Below are 16,078 nucleotides of genomic sequence, written 5' to 3' on the forward strand. Positions count from 1 at the left end.
AAGTCACTAGTACTGTAGGGAACAGGTTAGATACTTACACTCAGTTTGAAGTCTTGGCTTGAGTTATCTGCCCCCAGCACTAATTTATCTTATCATCTTGCATTCAAGTATGCTAGGAACTGTAATTACCATGAGAACTGGGAATTTTAACCTGTAACAGCAAATTGTGGCAGCAAAAGTCAAGATACGAATAGTTCCCCTAACCCTGAGCAGAGGGAAGGTTCTCTGTCCTTGCAGTCTGTCTGCAACAGACCGATGACAAGGTAAGAAATACAAAAGGGAAGAAAAATTGTTCAACACTGTGACAGGTTTGAGATGAATAAACTGTAAATTTGGAGGGAGAGCTGAAGTGAAGATTGCTTGAGTGTTTGTTCAGATTAAGAATTGGCAAAAAAATGAGAGACTATTTCTCCAGCTGGCAGAAAAGAAGATCAAAATACAGGTTGGTCAAAGCAGTTTGTCTGGCCAAGGGGTCTAAGGGCACTTGAAGTCAAAGTGGTTTAGTGAGGAGAAGCATGTACCTACCTACAAACTAGCAAGACTTGCATATTATTTTGTAGCAAAAGAAAAGCTGCAATAGAGTAAGAATTGCACTGCTAAGAGAAGACAGAGGTGGCTTACAGTGGTGTAGTCACACTGTGGCTTGCAGGCCACTGATGGTGAGTGAAATATCAGAATGTGATCTGCAAGACAATTAGTAGCCCTGCATGCCCATCTGTGGCTACATACAAGCATAACTGTGAATTAGCAGGCATTAAAATATTTTATTTGATGTTTTTAACATAAAAGTCATATGCTGTAAAACTGTTTTATTTAAATACTGATGTTTTAAACATAATTGTCATTCCTTTTCCCAAGTGCTAAGAAATACTATCATAGACTATATGATTCCGTATTCATAGTAGGATTCAAGTTGTCCAGAGATTTTATAATTGCATTCCTTTAATAAAGTGTTTGAACACCCCAAGTTTATAGAAAAAATGTGGAGAAAATGGGAGCTTGCACTTTCTTTTGGAAGGAAAACACATTCTTTTGAAAAAGTTTGCTGGGGGCTCCAGCAGGCAGGATCTCACTCCTCATTCTTTAGTATAATAGAAAATACCATTTAATCTTAATCCTTTCAGGAGGCCAAGTATATCAGGCTATATACTATATATTATAGTAAATTATTTATGATAACTGTCAGTTATCAAAATTATAGTATAACCAGCAGTGCAACAAATGTGAAAAAACAGTACTGGCAGTGTATTTCTGATTCAGCTTCATTTAATCTAGGAAGTCATGTCAAAGACTCATGGAAAACCAAAATAAAGATGAGGTTTCCGGTCTAAAACCTAGCTTTAATAACTGATAGATACCCATAATTTTCCTTTAGTTTAAGACGAGATATTACTGATCTGTGATTACCATACATACCTGTGTATAATCTTAGAAGTTAGCCAAATATCTGTCTAGGTGCATGACCATTTTATTTCAGTGACAAAGATATTCTAAAGAATATGCATCAAGATATCATACATATAGCATTAATCCTGTTGCCTTCTTCCTTACTGTGTCTTCAGTGTCCCATTGCCTGGAACTGCACATCACTGCTTTAGCAGCACTGGGAAGGGGTGAAAAACCCTCCACAGTACATGCCACCAGCTCTTACCTCACCATGGTAAGCTTGCTTGGCTGGGAACCCCTTTAGCAGAAAATGGATACTGGAGATACCATTTGCAGAAGCTAGCACATTAGGGGTTAAGCAATTTGCATTTTGTTAATAACCCTTCATTTTTGCCCTCAAAGTTTATCTACATTAAAATATTCTAAATGTACTGTGTTTCTGTAAGTCTAATTATATGCAGTATGTGAAAACATATTTGATAATCACATTCCTAATTATGTGCAATCACTTCAATACACAGGTGCAAAGCTCCAGAAATATGTACAGTTGAATCTCTTCACATACAGATTTAAAACACAGCTTTGTAGTTATTCGAGTGTTCGGTGACCTGTCATTTCTCTGGGACAGTACTGCCTTTGGAACCAAAGGAATGTGCTAGGCTACTCGAACCTAGGACTGGATTTATATGTGCATGTTCCAATGCTTAAAAACTATACTTCCTGACTTTTCCAGTTTAGGAACATTTTAAAGTACACCTTTTATAATTTATTGACAGATGCATCATGCTGACTTCAGAGATGTGGAAATTTTTCATTTTCTTGTGGGAGCTTTAATTCTCACAATGTTCCTTTAGTATGTATTTGCCTGGAATACCATGTATATATGCATATGAATGTGTCTTTTCCAGTTTGGATTAAACTTAAGGGACCTCCTTAATGGTTTAATACTACAAGGTAATAAAAGACTTGAGCAATAAATCCATTTTCATAATATGTATAATGGCTTGTGGCTGCACTTTCTTCTTCTCTTTCATTTATGTGTAACTTATTTTTACATTGATTTTTAAAGTTGTCTTCACAATGGATTGTAATTAGCTTTCCGTATAAACCATAAAAATGGAAAATTTTATATACTCAGATTAACTGAAAAAGACATAAAATATTAATTTGCATCATTCAAAAGTAAAACTTCCCTGTTCCCTCTAAAGGTATTCAGCATAAATTATTGGAAGGAATAGCTTTAGATGGCTTGTCCCTAAGTACTGTTTCACATTCAGGAAGTGAGCTGAAATGAGCCCTGGCAGGTGAGAAATGTATCTACTAGTTTGCTGCTAACACTACCAAAATGATAGAAGACAGACATGTCCCAGTGAGAAGGGTCATAGCGGTATCTGAAAAGCAGCACTGGAATTTGTTCCACTGGAAACAAATCCATTGTATTTCATACAATAAAGCAGCATGGCTTGTTCTGTTTCACTTTAGCTACACAAAGCTTTAATTAAAATAAATTATATTTAAGAGTCACAGGACAGTCATTATGGAAATTACACATGCCAGCCACCATAACAGGGTTTCAATCTAGGTTTCCACTGAATCAATAAGCCAAAAAGAGATTCAGCTATAAAGTCCCTTCTATTAATAGCATACAGCTTGAGCTGGGTGCCTCTGAAGAGAGACACTGAGCAAAGAAACCTCCAGGCAATTATACCCTTACAATCTCAGTTCCCCATCCCTCACGCACCAGTTCAGACCAATAGTAATATTAAGGTGTTGAGTCTTACTGTTCTTCATCGTGTCCTTTCATCATCTCTAGGTGGGTCATTTCTTTTATCTCTAAGGTTGCAGCTTCTGCTGAGATTGTAGCTCCCTTATCTTCCAGCTTGAACCAGCTCTGGGGATTTCCTTTACTTAACTGGGTAAAAGTTCAACATACCTAGGTGAAAGCTCACGGCTTGCAGCCTGAGGCTTCAGCAAATTTAGCTACTAATGCTAAGCAAGTTCTATGTAAGTAGTATACCAAATTGCACAACATAGTTTAAGTTGGAAGAGCATGCTGGAAGCCACCTTGTTCTACCTGTGCATAAAGCAGGACCAGCTTCAAAGTTACCTCACATTGCTCAGCACCCTGTCTGATCAAGAGTCACAACTCCATATGAGACGGTATAATCCTAAGTGCCACCACTCTAAAATTAGAAAGACATCATGCAGAGGAAAGTATCCTTTTTAGAAGTGCTTCTATTTTCTTTTCTGCATTAGAGGTGTACCAGAAAGACACTGAGTGGCAAGTGAGGGATAAACACAAGATTGCTCCTGATGGCTGCTCAACCACACACAGCCTGCCAGCCAGATGGTCCTGGTGCCCAGCTTCTGCTGTGCCTGAACACTGTTCCACACAGAGCCAGCAACAGGGAGTCACTGCTGAAGAAGTTACCTCTTTAGGAGCACATGTTTACTCACATGGCAGTAGTTCCTCCATCCTGCCAAGTCTGTAATTCAGCCAGAGCCAGAAGCTGCTGTGTCTAGCCCTGCCTCCCAGTGTATGCCGACACTGGAGCACAGTCTGCACACAAAGCTGCACAGGTGAAAACACAATTGCGATTCTGAACCAGTTTTATAGAATCATAGAACGGATTAGGTTAGAAGGGACCTTAAAGATCACCCAGTTCCAATCCCCCTGCCATGGGCAGACACCTTCCGCTAGACCAGGTTGCTCAAAGCCACGTCCAACCTGGCCTTGAACACTGCCAGGGATGGGGCAGCCACAGCTTCTCTGGGCAACCTGTGCCAGTGTCTCACCACAGAATCATAGAACAGAATCACAGAATCATAAAATAGTTAAGGTTGGAAAGGACCTTAGGATCATCCAGTTCCAACCCCCCTGCCACGGGCAGGGACACCTCCCTCACAGTGAAGCATTTCTTCCTAATGTCTAACTTAAATCTCCCCTCTTCCAGTTTAAAACTATTGTCCCTTGTCCTGTCACTACATGCCCTTGTAAAAAGTCTCTCTCCAGATTTCTTGTGGGCCCCCTTTAGGTACTGAAAGGGTCTCACCAGAGCCTTCTTTCCTTCAGTCTGAACAACCCAAACTGTCTCAGCCTGTCTTCATAGGACAGGTGCTCCAGTCCTCTGATCATCTTTGTGGCCCTCCTCCAGACAAACCCCATCAGGTCCACATCCCTCTTTTGTTGGAGGCCCCATAGCTGAACACAGCACTGCCACAGCACTGGGGTCTCACGAGAGCAAAGTTGCAAGGGCAAATCATCTAACTCAACCTGGTGGTCATCCGTCATCCCTTTTAAAAGGATAGAGTTTCTTTAAAGAAAAACTGCACTTGGGTTTAAGTAGACAGTTGTCATGGTTCTGCAGTACTCTACTTCTGTAAAAAGTGATTTGGTTGAATGCACATTCAGGACTCATTGGCTAATTTTTCAACTTATATTTTCTTAGGCATCCTGGAAAGGATTCAGATCTCAACTCACTGATCTGACTAAAAAGGGAAGTATCACTGATACACTTTGCTGTACAAGTATTTTATCTTCATATTTTCCACCCTGCATATAGCAATAGCACATTTTCATTCATACACAGTAGGCCTACAAGTCAAATCCTACCCCTCTGATCTGGGAAATATTGTGTTTTCTCAGTGAATGCACTTGTACTGTCACATTAAAGTCCTTTTTGATGCTATTGTTGCACTATGTGGCCAGAATTGTCCCCAGGCACTTCACTGTAGATATCAGCATATGAATTAATGTAAAAAATTAATTAGCTTAGTATTTTTTATTTATAAATATTCCATCTACTGAACTTACAATCTCCCAAATATTTGCATGTGACAAACCATGTCTAAAATACAAATATTTTTATCCATTGGTACAGATAATTGCTTAGATTTGGCTTTTTAGGGGCCAGTACAGTCCACAAATCAATACAACCACACTGTCCTGTTGGCACAGCAGAGCAGTGGCATTGCTTACGAACTTGAGCTGGTGCATCCAAGTGGAGCTGCATTCCCCATTACAGCCACATTTTACTATTCTCCACCGAATAGTACAGACAAGTCCAGAGATTTGTAGGAATTTTGTTGATCTGGCCCAAGAAGTACATTCTTAACATTTCTGAGGTGGGTCATTTTATGTCAGAAGCTGTAATTTCTGTGTTTACTTTATAAAGCAAAATGTTGCTTCAGTTTCTTTTCTCATACAAGTTGGAAAGAGAAGCATACTGGAAGAGAGCCAGTTGCTGTCACTGCAGCTGCATGTGTAGGCATAGAAAAGCAGCATGAATTCTACTTGCCAGAAAGTTGCCAGTGAGCAGCTTCTGTGAGCTGTTGAAACCAGACTTACATTATATCTGCATCAAATTTTCCTTCACTTGGTCATCCCTGGACGAAGAGGTTCAAAATGAAGAGGTGACAAAGTATAAAATATATTTTGCACTGTTGGTGACACATTACCACTATATTGAGATATGCTAATCAAATAACCCAGGCTGGTGTTTCTTTTCAGTGGAATGGACAAAAAAGCAATGCAGTACAGCACCCTTAATCTCTCTGAGGAAACACCTGACACAGGAGTAACACTGACAGGTTCTGAGAAGATCAGCCTCCCATCTCCCAGCAAGATAAAAAGATGCCAGCAGTTGCTCTTCAGGAGGCTGTCAATTAATAACCACATAACAGGTATATCTTTTGACTAGTGTTTGACATTTACATTACCTCCAAGTTCGGGAGAAAGGAAGCCTTTCAGCTCAAAAATTGTTTTCAATCTGTTAAAAAATAAAGTTTTATTTTCAGCTAACTGAATGCACTGATGAAGCTCAACTTATTTCCACTTATTGCTACTGCTTCTATTAAATAGACATAGCTCACTGAGACTTATACTATAAACCATTTGCATCTTGCTGAGCAGCATTCATTAATCATTTCCTCTAGTCACACTGAAACAACTATGATAATCAATTCTTATTGCACAGCTGTGATATGAATAATTTTTAAATTTTGCTGTAATTGTTTTTCTGTTCTACTGAAAAATGGTTTCAGGGAACTAAGGGGGGTTTCTTGCATATGTCTGGAATGTACGTACAAGAATGGCCAAGTATTATTTGGAACACTTAATTACATAAAATTCTGCTGTAGAAATGAAGATTAAGTCCACTCTCCATCTTCTAGGTTTGCACACTGCCTGAAAGATTAAAATCTGCCTTGGTCCAAATATAAATTGATTTTTTTTGTGTGTATTGGATACTTATGGCTAGAATGTAGCTAAGGTGCCAAAGCAAAGGGAAGATGGATAAGTATGCAAAAGCTTTTATAAGGAAGATAATGTTGTGTTACAACACTGTGTATTTCTGAGGAGCAATCAGAACTGCATCTTAAGCAATGGATCAGGTTGCCCAGAGAGGTTGTGCATGTGCTAGCCTTGGTTTTTATCAAGATTTGACTGGACCTCACAGCTCACCCTGCTCTGAACAGGAGATTCATTAGACTACAGATCCCCTGAAGTCCCTTCCAGCTTCATGGAGCCTACCTATGATCCTAAATTTTAACAATAATCCTAATAATAATCCTAAATGTGAGAAAGATATATGTCTCATCTGGGAGATTCTTTCTGTCTAACGGAGCTCTCTGAATTTAAGCAGAAAGGAGCTTTGCTCATGAGAAAAAATGGACCAACTATTTTTCATAGTTTCCCACAGATGATCAGACCTCCGATTTAGAGCTACCACTTCATCTTGCTACTGAATTCAAAGCTAGCTACATTCCCATAGCCAGTGCCAACAAATTTTATTTATCTGCTTGTGTGGCAAATCACAAATTGTCACTGCTCAAAATGAAACAAGTACAAGCTATTAAGAATTCACATTTAAGCAACAATAGCAGCCTCCTCAATATCAATATAAAACAAAAACGTAACACAGCAACTTTATATAGAACAGCAATTGATAGATTAGGGTAAGGTAGATGCATCCATCATTGTAAATACATAATATTGAATGGAGTTATGAAAAATGCAGTGTGAATGTGTATATATTGGGAAGCTGCTTAGTAAATTTCAGTTTTGTCTGAATTTCTATGCGACAGATTCGGAGCTCCTGGCCAACAGGCTCCTTTTGTCTTCCTGTGTGATGTTATACTGATTAGTCCTGAGCACCAACAACCAAACTGTACAATCCATTGCCTGCTCCCCAGACTAGTGCCCCAACTAGCTCCTGCCACCCACACAGCAGCTTCAGTCAGGAGATTATTGTGAGCAAAATAAAGGTGTATGCAGCAGTAAAAAGCTACAGGTTTCAGCTTTAAGTTCCAGGATTCATGTTTTGGAAGAGGCAATTCCCCTGGATTTTAATACAGGCGGAGGATCCTTCCCCTGAGAAACAACTACTCAGAGCTGCTCTGCATGCCCATCCCACTGTACTGCTCCACAAGTACCCACACCAGCCTTACTGTGCAGCTGAGGAAAGCCTAAAGAAGTGTAGCAGCTTTGCTGAGGAAATTGAATTAACTACCAAGATTTTAAAAACAGATAAAAAAGAAACCAGACCACAGGATGAGGTGGCCTTGTTCAGCCTGGAGAAGGGTCCAGGGAGACCTCAGAGCAGCTCCCAGTACCTACAGGGGACCTCCAAGAAAACTGGAGGGGGACGTTTTTACAAGGCCCTGTAGTGACAGTAAAGACGGAGTGGCTTTAATCTGAAGATTTTGATTAGACATTAGGAAGATATTCTTCCCTGTGAGGGTGGTGAGAGGCTGGCACAGGTTGCCCAGAGCAGCTGTGGCTGCCCCATCCCTGGCAGTGTTCAAGGCCAGGTTGGATGGGGCTTTGAGCAACCTGGTTTAGTGGAAGGTGTCCCTGCCTATGGCCGCAGGGTTGGAACTAAATAAGCTTTAAAGTCCCTTCCAACTCAAATCATTCTGTGATTCTATTATATATGAAGACATATTCTGCATGACGCTATTCACACATAGTAACATCTACTATTATCCTGGTGATACCGATGGAAAACAACCCTCTCGGGCCAAGCATCAGCATCCGGATGGTGAGCTCTAAGGAGCACTAGGGAGACGACGCGGCCCTGCGTCTCCTCAGCGACCAGCACCCACCTCCACTGGAGCCAAGAGCGCCCTCCTAATGCAGTACAGTGCTCACAGGTAACGGCGCAACACCTAAAACTCTCTTATAACCAACACAAGATCAATAAACATAACGGAGCCATGCCGCACAACGCCTCAAGGACTCGGTGCTAACGCTGGCGCCTGCGCACAGTACCTCACCGCACGGCCCCGCCCCACGCCGCGTGTCAACGCGGGAGCGCGGCCAGCACCGCTATTTCTTTGGCGTCAGCCACTGATTAGTCTCTGTGCTGACCAATAGCCCAACAGTGAGGGCACAGCACAGCCAGTAGGAGCAAGGCAGGCGTTGCGTGGGCGGGGCGGGTGTGCACGCCGCGGCTGAGGGGGCTGTGGGAGCCGGGTTGGGTGTTCGGTGGTGTTGGGCCGTGTTCCTCATGGCGGATTGGGCACTGCTGCCAGCCCTCCTTCTCATTGTTTTCCTGTATGCCCAGCCGTGCCACTGCGGCAGGGCTCCAGCCTCCTCCCAGGCCGTGACGGCCCGGCTGGCGGCGAAGTGGCCGGCGACCCCACTGCTGCTGGAGGCGAGGTGCGTGCAGCCTCCTCCTCTTCCTCCTCCTTCTGCTACTGCTTTCCTTGGCCGCCGCGCGGGGCCGTTAGGCCGCGGCAGGAAGCAGCGGCGATACCGCCCCTGGCTATCTCCTGGGGGCTGAGGGAACTGGAGGAGGGAGGGGCCCTGTCTTCTCTCCGCTGCGCGGGCTGAGAGGGAAGGTGGGTCGCTAGAAAGGGGTGGCTGCGATTCCCTCCTCTCTTCCTCTGTCAGTCTTTATACAACTCGTTTGGTGTAAGGCTTAGCTGTTCTCTCCAGTGTTACGGCTAGTGCTGACGGGCTTTCCCACTTTTTGACTGTGCTGTTTAAATTGCTTTGCATTTAGCCTGAGGAGAGAGATGCAGTGGGCCAGTCTGCACAGTTGCTACCTTCCACTGAGTAACAGTATCTCTATCTCGCCCGAATTAGTTTACTTTCACCAACTGATTTAATAAGTATTTATATAGGTTCTAGTGAAGATGTAGTAGTTAACCCCACCTGGAGTACTACATCCAGCTCTGAAATCCTCAGGATAGAACATACGGGACCTGTTGGAGAGGGTCCAGGAAAGGGCTACAAAAATGATCAGAGGGACACGGCACCTCTCATAAGGAGACAGGCTGAGAGAGCTAGGATTGTTCAGCCTGAAGAAAGCTTTGGGAAGACCTTATCATGGCCTTTCAGTTCTTAAAAGGGACCTGTAAGAAAGATGAGGAGAGACTCTTTATCAGGGCCTGTTGCGATAGGATTAGGGGTGATGGTTTTAAACTAGAAGAGGGGAGATTCAGGCTGGATGTGAGGAAGAAATGCTTTACAATGAGGGTAGTAAAACACTGCCCCAGGTTGCCCAGATAGGTGGTGGATGAACCATCCCTGGAGACATTCAAGACCACGCTGGATGTGGTTCTGAGCAACTTGATAGAGTTGAAGATGTCCCTGCTCATTGCAGGGAGGTTGGACTAGATGAGCTTTGAAGGTCCCTTCCAGCCCGAACTATTCTATGAGTCCATGATTTCAAAATAGGAAGTGAAAACTTTTTTCAGTATTACATGTTTGTGGCTCCTCTGCCAGTTTGGTTTAAAATCCTTTTGATTTGATTTTTAAACTTATTTGCTGCTGTTTGGAGAACTCCCATGAAAGGGAGAGCTGCAAGCTTCTGTAATCAAAGCAGTGGCAAACTTCCAAAGTAAAGATTAGGAAACAATACACTCATGCTAGCAAGTTGATCTTTTTGGCAGACTTAAGGAGGGAGAAGAAAAGCAATTGATATTCCCTTAAGAAAAACCACAAAACTAAAGAGTGTTACTGGTAAATGCAAGAGTGGGATTTGGAATAAAGCAACCATTACCTTTTATGCCTTGTAAGGATTAACCAATTTCTGCAAGAGTTTCAGAGACTAAAGACCTCCCTTGCATAGCAAAATAGGCATTGTCATCGATAACAGCCTGTAACTTAATTAAAACCTATCACTTGACAGAGCGTGTGTTACCATTTTTGTATTTACCCACTATTAAATAAAGTTTGTGCACTGAATTGATTTTATTTCTAACTATCTGTGGAAAAATAAAGTGCAAAATTGTGTTTATTTCTGCATCAGAGGATATTTTGCTTGCTTCACAGCTCTGATTGTTGAGTTCAGATTGGCAGTATTTCGTTCAAAATTTGTTTTATCCAAAATACACTACTCTTCACTGTTTTATGCTACAGGGATTTTAGATGGTCATCGAATACTCAACACTTGGTTGTTGTTGGGCATTTGTTATTTTAAACAACTGAAGTTTTTACTGTGGTACATCTTTGGACAAAGGCAACCTATGGACAATTCATTTTATTTTTAAACAGTGAATTTATTGCAGAAGATGATAATGAGAAGTTTTGGCAGTTCTTGGAAACTGTACGAGAATTAACAGTTTATAAGCAAAGAGGTAAGTTAAACAGCATGCTAGCTTTAATATCTTGCACTGTATCTAACTTTTAAACATCAAGCTAACACATTAACGAGTTCTAGTCAGGTAGAGCCTAACTTTTCCACTGTTGCTAGGTAGATTTCTTTCCGAAAGCTGTAGTATATTTTCCCCTGAGAGCTCTACCTATACATGAGTTCTGAAAGCAAGGAAAACAAGATGGAGTGAACTGTTACAACATGGAAAAGAAGTGTAAAGATTAAAAATACTTACTTTCTTACATGACTCAGCAAAAGCTTATAAGATATACAGACTTCATGTTTTGTGTAAGGTGGATGTTTGTAGGGGGAGAAAATCCCACAAATAACTAAAATGAGAATGCTAGCTAAAGGAAAAAAAGGAAAAGAATGGCCAAAAAAAAGGTTTGTACTTGTAGGTGGCATAGAGACTGTTTTCTGTCGTCAATATTGGTGTTTCAGAATAAATATTTATCACTGTCAAAGTAAGATTAAAAATACCCTGCCTGATTAGACAGAAGAATAATAAGTTTGCAGAGAAGAACAAAGCACAGAATCCAGCAAACAAAAGTGAGCCACCTCAGAAGATGCCTTGCAAAGCAGTTTACTGGAAATGTCCATGGTAATGAGAAACTTGGAAACCTACCAGGCTTCACAACAGGTCGGTGAATATTAGACCTACTTGGTAGGTCCATAGATAAACAAGGCAAAAAAAGCTTCTAAACAAGGTAAGGCTATTTCATTTTGTTGTTTACTTCAGAACAGTACAGCTCCTTAGGCATGAGTGGGAGGACCTAACACTACTACTAGAAGAGACTTAGGTAAGTTGAATGTTACATTAATAGCCAGAAGCTAACAAATTGTAGAAAGATTATGTGGGAAATGGCAGTGAGATTGCAGAACTGAATCCTTGTTGTGAACACAGGAGTATGTTATGAACAAGGTCTCTCCCTACTCCCTCTATCTTTGACTTCCTAATAGAAAGGTATAGAGAAGATTAAAACAGACGTATGAAGTGATACGAAAAAAAGCCATGTGCACAAGTTAAAACATGGAAATTTTGGTTAGATACTATGGAAAATGTTTCTGCCATGGAGTTGAGTAAACACTGGAACAGGCTGCCCCTGTGAAAGGAGGCTGTGGAATCTCTTCCTGGAGACACTCAAAACTGCTGCACAAGGCCCTGAGCAGCCTAATCTAACATTGAAATTAGATGTCCTCCAATTAAAAGTTTTGATGAGTCGACCTCCATAAGTGACTTTTGGCTTGAATTACTATTTTGGGTTTTTTTTTCTTTGAATGGTTTAGATGCAATTGGTATAGCCCTTTAGACAAGGCTGATGTATAAGATGATGTGCCAGGGGTTTTTATCAGCATCCATCTCTTGTCTGTCTGCTTGGACCAGCTTTCCAAGGAATGTGAAGCTTAGTGACATTTATTATTAGTGACAGAGATGTCTGTTGAAATTAGCTGTTAGCTACATGCTTTACCTACTTCATTTGGATAAACTCTGTGTGACTGAGAATAAATAAATTGCCAGCAGGATGATTTGCATGGCCCATCTTGCCGATGAAGTATTAGATGCTGGTAGGGGGGAACTTTGAGAATGTACTAGAATAGTACTTTAATTAAGCATATGAAGCAATTGGTGTGTATTTTTATCATTATGGCCAAAAGACTTGTATATTTATAATGCAGGAAAACTTAAATTTGTCTGTGACCAAGCTGTTTTTCTAAAAGCCAGTTCATAGCTGGGGTAGGATTATGCAGGCAGACTGATGCTTTTTATGAACAGGATGAGAAGGAAAGATTCTGTTTTACAGGAAAAGAAAGTGGTTATTTAATGACAAAAATCAGATCAATTTGATTCTTCCAACTGGAGTATCTTACTGAAGTCAATGTACTAAATACGAAATAACATCATACTTACCTAGCAATAGTTAAGTCACTTTCAGTGGGGAAATCTGCATTAGACATTTGAAATAAAATGGTCAGCTACAGTGAAGAATACTGATCCTCAAATACCAGAGTGGTACAGTTACTGAAAGGTGTGTAACACTACTGGGAAGAAGTTGGTTCTCTGGATGGTATGGAATGGGTTCTGTCTTTGATGTTGCCTGTCAAGACACATTGATGTAGAGGGATGTTCGTGGTGCATTAGGGCTGGAATAACACTTGAGCAAATTAAATTGGTTGGGCCGATTGACTTCTCAGTTCTGTTCTGGATCATATCAAGAGTAGATAGGATGGATAACTGAGAAATAAAAGCATTATTGTTTTTAAATAGAAACATTGTAATAGAAGGAAAAGAATTACTAGATTTGAAGGCGGAAAACTGAGTTTATAGGTGAATTGGATTATGGATTTGTATTCCAACCCACTGTTGAGTCACAAAGTATTAAAGCTAAAAGGCAACTTAAAAAATCAGATACAGTGTCTTTTTTTATTCTTTTAAATCATCCTTTGATGATTTCTAATCTGTTGCTTACCAGTGCTCAAAACTTGTTATTTTAATTTTAAAATAGTCAAATCAACATCTGTTGTTAACTTGCTCATTTAAAATATTTGGCCATCGCAAATTAGGTCTAGTAATGGTCTGGTTAGCTATGATGCTTGGAACAGTTTAATGGATTTGGTAGGAAATGTGGACATGGAATTTTGTAAAGCATTTAGTGTCATGATGTGTTTGGTTGTTTCAGCATTTTCTTTCTTATGAACTCAAATCAACTTGGAAATGGTTGAGATGATACAATATGGAAAGCATCAGAAAGTTAATTATGGGATACACTATTAAATTAGAATGATGTCTTTGGGTAGCATGGACAGCATTGTGTATCTATACTTAATATGCAGTATACTTTCTGCCAGGCTTGTAGAAGATTTGGAAATGCAGGTGATGGTATTTTAATGTATAAAGAAATCAAAACCACAAAAACTTCATATATATATACCAGCACAGTTACGAAATGCAGACAATTGTATTTTAAATGTGCTACTGCTTTTGTATTTCAGAAGGTTAATTTAGGAACACAGAGTGAAGGTAAATAGCCAGTTTCCTGCCAACTAATTATGAGTGTTCACTGTCTTTCCAAGTGGTTTAGTTTCCATATTGAATTTCCAGCAGCCTCTTAAATACACTTTTAAAAATCCTCAAAAAAAAAAAAACCACCAAAACACCCCAATACAGACATATTAATAGGGAAACCAGTTTATCTGAAGAAAATCTAACAGTATATTACATATATGCAAAAATAATGCAAATTATTTGATGTAAGCTAGAAGACTATGCATTATTCATAACCAAATTATGTAAGTATTTTTTTTATGTACATATCAATCTTAAAGGTTCAAGAGTAATTCATTTCACAACCATGGAACTTCCATAATAATCATGCAATAAAATGAAGTATTGCCTCTCTGCTGGCATCTTGCTTAAATGTCATAGGGATTTGACTGTCCAGTGATTGCTTGAACTGCTGTTACCTGGAATCTCCAGTTCTCTAGCTGATCTATAGATACAGATACACGTCTCTGCAGCACTATCTCACATCAGAGGTAGATTAAAAATAGTGGGGAGGATGGTCATAAAAGGAAAGTAAAGATCTGTATCACAGATAGTAAACATTGATATTTAAGTATGAGTCTGTTGAGCTAGCTGTTCATTTCTTGTAGTCAATCTAACTAATTTCACTACAGGAGTTGAGAGAGCTATTCAGCTGACAAATTTAGGCTGCTTTAGAATGAGCTATGTAGTTGTTCAGGTTTTGTTGGCTGCTAGGCTATATCTTGGCTAGAAGAGAAGTTTACAGATATGTAGCTCATACACATGTTTATATGTCTGGAGCTGTATCCTAGTAATGTTGTCTATTTATTTTTAAATCAACTTTGTTAATGAATTTAGTGATAATATGCTACCATGCAGCATTTTATGATGTTTGTTTCTTTGATTCTCTGTAACAGCCAAAGAAATTTACTGTGACTTCTGCTCTTTGGCATAGAGCACAATGTTAGAATGTACCTGGAGGGCAAGTAGTTACCAAGTTTCAAGGGGCAAGTACTCTGTGAAAATAATTTGCAAAACTGAAACAGTAGTTCTGTATGTAACTTTAAAAAACTTCTTTTGCATTATGAGGATTGCTTAGCATTTGGTGTCTATTAATTTACTTTACTGAAGTTTAAAATACAGTTGTAGCCTGAAAGAAGCCAGCAATGTTAATGTAAGTTGAAGTAGAAGGGGTAGATGCACGATTTGATAAATGTGACATTGTTAATATGTTACACCATCTTTTTTGAAGGCATGTGATGAATTTTCTTTTTCATATTAAAGTCATTGTCTTAATCATCTTGTAGAGCAAAAATATCAGCTCTACAACAGTGAAAGTAGAGCTGGAATCTGTAAGCCAAAGAATTTAAAGACTTGTGGTAAAAATATTTTATTGAGGGGGTATCTTTAGAATTGTATATTTAATAGCTGTTCATTGTGTTCAATAGGATGTTATTTGGGGCTGAGTGGAGAGGTAGAAATTTCAGGCCCAATTTTTATTCCCCAGTGTAAGACACTTAAGATTCAACTAGACAGGGTGTTGGGACATGTAATCTAGGTCATGCTTGCCTAGAAAGGCTGGACCAAGATAATCCTTGAGGTCCCTTCTAACCTGGTATTTTATGATTCTGTGATTATTTTTGTGGAGGTAACTTGAAGAAAACTTGAAAGTATAGTTACTTGAAAGATGTTTCATTCTGGAAGCATTTGCCTCCCAAATCTTTTACATTCACTGCTTGGAATGTGTGAAGACAAATTTCTTCTTTTAGTTCTGCCAGGGCTATATGTAGGTTTATAAAACATAGAAGAGATGGGGTTTTCATCCATTGAGTGTAATGTTAGACAGTGATGAGTATATATAATTTATGGAAAGGCAGCTTTCTGGAAAAGCAGATCATACCCTTTTGTGATTGTACATTTTTTTATTATTTTTTTTTTTCCAGTGAATTACAGCAAACTCAGCCTTTCCAAAGAATCAGTTTTAAGAAGGAAGAAAAGGCTGAAAGGGATTCTTAGAGACTTTAAGAACAAATGCAAGTTAGGGATTGCAAAGAGGAAAGTGACAGGA

The 16,078-nt window shown here is 39.8% G+C and overlaps 1 protein-coding gene across 3 annotated transcripts in view; it reads left to right on the forward strand.

The window, feature by feature from the left end:
* The first annotated feature begins 8,891 nt into the window (after positions 1-8,891).
* The window catches only part of UGGT2 (UDP-glucose glycoprotein glucosyltransferase 2), an 82,726-nt gene continuing 75,539 nt past the window's right edge, over positions 8,892-16,078 (forward strand). For 2 of the 3 annotated variants that reach the window (XM_061361076.1, XM_061361078.1), the window contains exons 1-3: positions 8,892-9,046; positions 10,889-10,971; positions 11,482-11,628. In XM_061361076.1, coding sequence (XP_061217060.1) covers positions 8,895-9,046; positions 10,889-10,971; positions 11,482-11,628 — 382 coding nt within the window. In that variant the 5' untranslated portion in view covers positions 8,892-8,894. The remainder of the gene's footprint in view (positions 9,047-10,888; positions 10,972-11,481; positions 11,629-16,078) is intronic. The other variant, XM_061361077.1, reaches the window with a different exon arrangement.

Source organism: Neopsephotus bourkii, unplaced genomic scaffold, assembly GCF_033783945.1.
Source record: "Neopsephotus bourkii isolate Nb327-2 ecotype Australia unplaced genomic scaffold, CSIRO-AGI_Nbou_v1 NB_1052, whole genome shotgun sequence".
Classification (NCBI taxonomy): domain Eukaryota; kingdom Metazoa; phylum Chordata; class Aves; order Psittaciformes; family Psittacidae; genus Neopsephotus; species Neopsephotus bourkii.